This window comes from Hemiscyllium ocellatum, chromosome 4 (genome assembly GCF_020745735.1).
Source record: "Hemiscyllium ocellatum isolate sHemOce1 chromosome 4, sHemOce1.pat.X.cur, whole genome shotgun sequence".
In the NCBI taxonomy this organism is placed as follows: domain Eukaryota; kingdom Metazoa; phylum Chordata; class Chondrichthyes; order Orectolobiformes; family Hemiscylliidae; genus Hemiscyllium; species Hemiscyllium ocellatum.
In genome coordinates this window covers 79,802,985-79,810,984 of record NC_083404.1, presented here as the reverse complement: position 1 = coordinate 79,810,984, position 8,000 = coordinate 79,802,985, and the positions used below count along the sequence as shown (strand labels likewise).

Genomic DNA, 8,000 nt, shown 5'->3' with positions numbered 1-8,000 from the left:
ATTCACATTATCAGAATCTGGGGTCTAGCTGGTTGGAAGATTGGCCTGGAATGAAGGGGCAGGTGGAATAACATAAAGCGCAAGAGATTTAAGATGAAGGAAAAATATTTTGAGCAGATGGTGATTGTGAAACAGAAGGATATAACAGAGCTAAGGAGAGGAAAGATGGATTTGGATTTCAAATTTAAGACATTGTGGGAAGAGATCTAGCACAGATCTACCAAGGTCAATGTTGTCAATTGAGAGAACTTTGCAACGCAGACTTTTGGTTGAGCAGGTATTTACAGAGCATGGACAGTCTGATGTCAGCAGGAATGCATTAAGATATTTTGGAAACAGCCATTTGTAAGGATTTCAACAGAAGTTGGGATGAGGCAGAAGTAGCAAATCTTGGTGACTGAGAAAATATAGAATTGAAAGTTCACCTCATGGTTAAATTGGATGACTTTGATGACAACGACAAGTAATTTGTCTTGAAGGTAAGGTACTGAGTTACCAACAGAAGAACTTGACTTCATTAAAGATCCAGTGGACTCTGCTAGTGGATGAACTGTCGCCCTCTCCCTCTCAAATGTCAGTTTATGTATGGATAAGGATTTTGTCATCTCTATACTTACTGTGGATGATTGCATTCAATCCTGCTGGCACCTTATCTTTACATATCTCATGTCACCCGATATCATTAGGTGCACAGTGTCATAACTTGCTTTTATAATATGCTTGAAAATGTCTTGAAATGTTTCACAGTATTGAAGATGCTATATGTTGCATTCCTGATGAAGGGCTTATGCCTGAAACATCCAGCTCCTGGGATGCTGTCTGACCTGCTGTGCTTTTCCAGCACCACACTCTCGATGCTGTATGTTGAGGGTTCACGAAGAAATATTGGGAATGGAACTGTTTGCAAGCATGTGTGTGGAAACTGTCTCATGGTTGTGGATATTGTCATGGATGGATTGCATGCTAATGAGGAGGAAGCCAGCGATTGATCTTTTATGGTTCCAGATACAATCGTGCAGGGTGGTAAAATGAGGCAATGCTGTAAATGTTGTAGCCTTGATAGATTAGGCAGGAATGGAACCAAGCTAGGGCGATCCCATTGAGCTGGCCAAATAAATGGTGTGGGAGGAAGTAGTGAAGGAGGTTCCACTGGTAAACAGTACTAAAGCCGGCAGCAAGATGAAGATGAATGCAGAACGGCCAGTTCTGCAGTCATTTATGAAGTGTCCGGTTAACTTTGAAATTTTCCCTCCCACATATCCATTTATTATATAATTATATATTTATAAAGATAAAGTTAACTTTTAACTGGTGTTTATGTATTCAAGGCAGTTCTTCAATAGCAAGTAGAACGGAAGCCGAGGCTATTCCGTTTTCTTTCGCGTGTGTTGGCGATGTCTTCACAGAACCGGTAAACAGATGCTGGATTTACTGGAACATACTCCATGTGCACTTGTGAGAATCATGTTCACGGAAAATCAATCTAATTGTCTTTCAGTGACACGTAACCATCGTAACGAATTAAACACATTTATGTGAAATTTCCCAGCTCTAAATTCACCAAGTAACTGAACTTTAATTTAAAACATTTAAACTCTGCAATATATAAAAAAAACACGCACACTTATGGTCATCCTCCGAGTTGAAATATTTCAGGAGCAATAGATTCTAAATTGCCTTTAGCTACATAACAAAGATTTCAATAAAGATCTCTTTCAATAAAGACATCACTGTTCAGCTACATGTAAAAACAAGTTAGCTGGTGCCAGTCACATTCAAGTATCTTGTTATGCTGTTTCCTGCAATTGAGAAGTAGCTGGGAATTGATTCAAGTGCTGCTTCTACAATGATCTAACAGACCCTGGTGAAATTAATACTAGCTTGCTATGTACAGGTGACTGTCAAATTCGAAATCGAAATAGATTAGAAACCAATCAAAAAGGGCCGTGATGTGAACCTTCAAAGCCCGGTTCTAACTACATGCTACTGTTCGAACTGACTTGAGCAAATCAACAGGATTATGTCAAGCCTTTTCCATTATCAGGCTCTGTGAGTCTCATCTAATCGGTCCAAAATTTACCCTTGAGTTTAAAAAAAATCATTCTTTCCCAGAAAAACCAAGTCCCATTGTTTGAACTTCTGATTTCGATCTAAAGCAAACAAGCGTCGCTATTTCACATGTTAAAAGATCGGAATTTAATAATTAGATTGCCAATTTAGTAACAAGTTTTTTTGGAGGGGGCGGTTGAGGTGGGAATCTTTACCGTGAATCATATTAAAAATTGTAAGCTATTGTGTTTAGATGTTTAAATTTGCGGTAACTTCCCTCAGAAACAAGGAATGTGTGATGCGTTAGCAGCCAGACGGATTGAAATGAAACATTCTCAGTTAAGTGAATTGGCAGGTTATTAATTCAGTATCAGACAGAACATCTATCTTGACCACAGCTAAAATACCAACTCTGAAGTAATCAGATGTTTGCATAGGATCTGCATATTTAAAAACAACTTAATGTGATCAGGTGCAAAATTAACAGACGATTAATGTTATCATCGAATGGCTCATGATCACATTAAACTCTCTGCTGCATTCGCAGACTGTTCTGTAACTTTTTTTCTGAAGTAGAGGTTTACCAATTCTCGCTAAATAATGTTCAATCCCTTACTCCATATTTGCCAACTAGAACTTTTCCGGTTCACAAACCATCTGTGTGTTTACTTCACAAAGTTATATACTTGTCAAATCCACATATAAACAGGGAATACTTTTCTGCAACGTTAATCCCTCAAATGTTAGTTTATAGTCAGTGGCAGTCTAAAAGAATCTACTTTATTGTGTACTAGGTAGGAATAATCCAAAGCAAATTGACTGTTGGTCCTGTACTGTAATTGGAAAATAGTTCCAGTTAACCTGCCCAGTTATCTTTTTCAATTAAGTTGTACATTATAATACATCATAGAGCTTATCCAAAGTGAGTAGGCTGAATTACTTGGATTCTCCCAGGAGTCTTAGGAACATTTACAGTGTTAGTGAACCATTTTAAGTTGTGATTTATGGCAATTACTGTGCACATAATGCAACAAGGTATAGGACGTCATCAGTTGCAAACAAGGAAATTGTGCAAATATTGCTAAGAGAGAAACTACAACGAAATGGGCAAGAAAGGAAGTCACAGATGATGGTCAGGCTAATTACTGCCTATAATAGGAGGCATATCTTTCAATCGGTAATATAATGGATGGGATACACGTCTCATTTTGATTGGGAGTATTTAACGATGTTTACGTGTTAAATGCTTCTCAAAGAGTACAATTCAAACGACTCTTCAGTTTGCCAGACACCTCAACAGGAAAATAATTGTTTCCTGTGCCATGTCCTGTGCATTGGTCAGTTGATCCAAATGCTTACAGCTTTGATGTGAAACAGATGGTAATTAACGCCAGGATTTCACAGAAACAAGATCCATCCTGTATGAACATTTGTGTATTCATGTCTGTCTGACGCTTAACATCCCATTCTTTGACATTTGTACACGGATGATGCAGTGTAATATATTTTAAAAGTTTTATTATAAAAAAAAGTCAAATACGTTTATAAAAAAGTGGATTGGAAAATACATAGTCAAACATATCAAAGTGCAGGTCGTTACAAATATGCTTTTAACTTGCACATATTTAAGTGTCTTGGTGCACTGCTGCATTTAGTTCACTCCCATACCTAATGCATCCAAATACAAAAATAGAGAATTTACATTATATAAGATCATGATGTGCAGCTGCATTGACAGAAGGCACAAAGTGGATTTTACACTGCGTTTGCATTCCATGATGCCGTACATAGTTTGAAAATTTGTAATCAAAGTCTTTATTTTTCAAAATATTTACCAAATGGTAATTTTTTTAAAAAAAGTTGCTTCAACAATTTGAAAATAATAAAATCTTGATTGAACAGAGCCGTTGATGCTGGGTTGTGAATGTGAAAACACAATTATAATTTTCGCCTTAGTATCATTCCACGTTTCTCAGTGTGCAACACAACATCCTGATTCTTCGTGTTTGTGGAGTAGAGACATTCTGGAGAAGGTTTTGGCACAATTCTTGCATTGATATTTTTTCACATCTGAATGAGTTTGTAGATGAGCCCTCAGGTTCGATCGATCAGCAAATGCTCTGCTGCAGTGAGGACAAGAGAATGGTTTTTCACCTGTAAACAGAAGGATATCAATTTTGTTTACATTAGTCAATAAACATCATATAAATGAAAGTGAAAACATTCAATTCCGTTAATCAAATTTGTTATTTTAAATTATTCAGTTAATGCATTTTAGTTTTAGGTAAGATGATTTGAGTCTGTAGAATTGGCATATGTATAAAATATTTTAATCGTACTATCATACTGAAAATGTTATGACTGAGATAAAAACGCAACTAAGTATCTGAATATTAATGAAAGAACAGAGACCAAAGCGGTAAACATGAAAGTGGTAACAGGTGCATTCCGACCCGTGTCCTGTCAACATCGCAATGAATTCTGATATTTTTCCCTCAGACAATCACTTCATACAGATAGCAGTGGCCGTACAACCTGCAGACGACTCCCAGGCTCAGCAGACACAACATTTCTTCTGCTATTTAAACAACGGGTTCTGTTGTGTCTTGAGGGTGGTTTAATAGAGGCGTGTGTACAAATCTGCTAACGTTTACCCAACTGTCTCGCGAAGTGCAGTCTCAAAATAAGTTCTCACAAGCTTTAAATAAGTTCGATTCTCTTCGTTTGCCGTCGACTGATGTTCTCATTTTTAAGAGGGGAAAGCAATAAATACAAGACGAATTTATTGTACTTTAGAAGGGAACTTTCGATTTGACCTGGTAAAGTGCCAAAAAGCTTTACTAATGGTATAATGTATTGGAAGGTGCTTAATCTTTTATGATTTTTTAACGCAAATAAACTAAGTAGTTCGCCTCATCGGGCAAAAAAAGAATTCCGTTAAAGCTTGGGCGTACTTACCAGTGTGTGTTCGGATATGCCCCTGCAACAGCCATGGTCTGGAGAATGCTTTGCCACAGATTTTACAAACACACGGCAGCGTGTGGGTCCGGATGTGCATCTTCAATGCTCCCAAGCTGACATACTCCTTCTCACAGTATTTGCAGCTGAAGGATTTGCGAGTTTGAGCGTCGCAGTGTAGCTGCTTGTGTTTGGCCAGTCCTGAGAAAGTGGAATACGCCTTGCTGCACAAGTTACACTGAAACTTCTCGGCGTCCACGCCGTGTTCATCCGATACTTTGGGGTGAATCCTCTCCTCTTCGTCGCTGATCGAACTTTCCGAGCTATTGGGATCCCTGTGCAACCGATCTGAGTTAGACTGCTGAGGGCTGAGGTGCCCCCCTGGACATAGGCTCCCGTTACTGAGGGGCGAGGAGTGAGCGGATGAGTATTCCGAGGCAGGTGCAGGGTCACTGGGGACAGGAGAAGGGATGAGCCCAGAGCAAACACTCCACACACTAACTGGATTGTAAGCCCCAGAACTGAGGATCTCCGGCTGAGGAATGACTGGCATTGGGTAACTCTCATACAGGAACGGAGAAATGATGACTGCAAGCAAAATAAAACACGCAAATAAGACACCCCAAATCATCCAGAGTATAAAACAGCTCAAAAGTTAAATCGTGTTTCGTAGGATACGTCTTCAATTGACCCATCTCACCTCTTTGCTGCCACCCAGGGTTTCGAACTATATTCGGGATCATACGCATTTTACAGTAGAACTTACAGCTTCATTCAATGACAAAAAACCACTCAGCCAAAAGCAGAAAGTTGCAACAAACTCCAGAACTCACAAATTTCCATGTCTCTTTTATAATTACACAGTAGGAAGTTCATAGAATTTACCTGTTTGCGTGTCCAGTTCGCCATAATTTGGTTTTTTGCTGGTGCTAAAATGTTTCTTGACTAGAAAAGATCGCGGCATCTTGGGGTGTGGATGGGGGAAAAGGATGAGGGATGTTGGGGCGAAGGGTGTGTGGAGCGTTGACAGCTTTCTCTACAATAACCCTGAAGTGGAGGAGGATTTTAAAGCAAAGGTCTCTCCCGCCTCCTGCGCCCACCCCTCCTCAGCTGAGAATATATCCGATGTAAAGTGAGGGGTGCTGCCTAAGCTCCTCTTGCAGGAGGCAGTGCAGACTGCGAACGCATTCCTACAGTTTCTGCTGTAAATAGTCAGGTGCAGAGGAGAGCAGGGCGCACGCGCATAGATTTGCATCTGTCGCCCAGATTGACCAATGACGGGCCTTGAGGTGGGGCGTCGGTCAGGGATTGGTGGAGCCGCCCGAGTTCGGGCAAAGCGACAGGTGCTGGAGACGGCGCAGGCGCGGTTGGTCCTGCTGGGACTTGTCGCCCTCCCGCCGGGTGGAGCATTCCTTGTCTCGGGTCAAAGGAGTCCAGACCTCCTGCGGGAGCTTTTGCGCCTACTACACTTCCAAATGAGACTCCGGCTTATTATTACTGCTAACCTTTCTCTGAAGGCCAGACTCATTCCGACTAGGTACCAAGGGAAAATGTCGTTTTGTTTTAGTCTTTGCAGACCGTTTCACATGACAAGGGACGTGTAAATTAATGTGACCAACGCACCAAAGGAAAATCGTCCCAAAGTACTAACATGCTTTTGTAAAGCTGATCATGTGTTAATTGGATAGTGTGACTCATCATTAGCTGTTTGTATTAACTGTCACTGATTACAAATTCGACACAAAGGAATAAAATCAAAATCTAAAGGGACAGCTGTGATTGTATCTCTGGTATTAAGGTGGTTAAGAATGATGCGCTCCACTGCCTTTATTGTTAGTAATATTATGCTGTAGTTCAAGAATATGCAAGGTTAAAATTTCCTCAAAATGCTGGGACTCAACTACAAAAAAGAAACCAGTTTTCGCACAGTCTAGGCTACAACACAGCTTCATGCGAGTGCCAAGCAAAGTCTTATTTAAAGAGCAACTTTTATAAATAGCTTTTCCTCTGGGTGCTCCGGTTTCCCACACTCCAAAGATGTGCAGGTTAGGTGAATTGGCCGTGCTAAATTGCCCAGAGTGTTCACGGATGTGTAGGTTAGGTGCATTAGTCAGGGGTAAATGTAGAGTAATACTGCAGGGGAATAGGTTTGAGTGGGATACTCTTAGAGGGGTCGGTGAGAACTTGTTGGGCCGAAGAGCCTGTTGCCATACTGTAGGTATTTTATGATTATCTCCACGTTTTATCTTCATATCTCGACGCTTTATCTCCACGTAGTAATGGTACGAGAATGTAATGTACGAAAAAGTGCTGAGGAAGGGTCACCGGACCCGAAACATTAACTCTGATTTCTGTTCACAGATGCTGAGCTTTTCCAGCAACTTTGTTTTTGTTTGTGTACGAGGATATTTATTGGAATTAGACTGAATAGTATTTTCACTGATCTCTGCAAGCATAAGAAAAGTAGAGTATATCATGGACAGTATTAAATGATGATTTATTTAACCTTTAAGATTCGTGAAAACTTTATGCATTTGGATCGCTCCAAACAAAATCCAAATTTGGAACGAGAAAGCCGAACGAAATTCACAGGACTACTTACCTGGAAATGTTACACAAAATTAAACAAGCGTAATATCGCATTTTATAAGCTTATGAATAAAAGGAAATTTGACAATGAGTGCAGCTCTTGAGGCAAAGGAGTCCCCGTCTTTTTGTCAATGCAAATTAATTACAAGGAGGTAAGAATTACTCCATTCACTCTCATGCGTCGTACATCCAGATGTTTTCAAGGAAAACATTCTTCCGCACACTGACTTTTAGAAGAAGCGACTACGTGCACTTGTCGAACCACAAAACTTCAGGCTGTTGTCGGGCAGAATACAAGTGGAATAGTTCAAACAGGGAGGGAAGGAAGGGATCAAACCATGCAGGTTCCGTAAATTCATGCAACAGTTAATCACATCAGCAAGTGGTTCAGCATTTTCTGGTTT

General features: G+C 40.2%; 1 protein-coding gene across 1 annotated transcript; it reads right to left on the bottom strand.

The window, feature by feature from the left end:
• Positions 1-3,585: 3,585 nt before the first annotated feature.
• snai2 (snail family zinc finger 2) lies at positions 3,586-6,204 on the bottom strand. The gene is made up of 3 exons (XM_060824351.1): positions 5,893-6,204; positions 5,008-5,595; positions 3,586-4,203 (listed from the first exon to the last, which is right to left on the bottom strand). Exons 1-3 carry the CDS (start codon positions 5,969-5,971, stop codon positions 4,022-4,024), a joined length of 849 nt encoding a protein of 282 aa, XP_060680334.1. The 5' UTR covers positions 5,972-6,204; the 3' UTR covers positions 3,586-4,021.
• Positions 6,205-8,000: the final 1,796 nt, after the last annotated feature.

Excerpts from the sequence above, each read along its gene's own strand:
- snai2 (XM_060824351.1), bottom strand. The coding sequence starts at position 5,971 with ATGCCGCGATCTTTTCTAGTCAAGAAACATTTTAGCACCAGCAAAAAA. Across the intron at positions 5,596-5,892 it reads CGAACTGGACACGCAAACAG|TCATCATTTCTCCGTTCCTG; the intron begins GTAAATTCTATG and ends TTTTGCTTGCAG. Across the intron at positions 4,204-5,007 it reads GCATATCCGAACACACACTG|GTGAAAAACCATTCTCTTGT; the intron begins GTAAGTACGCCC and ends TTCTGTTTACAG.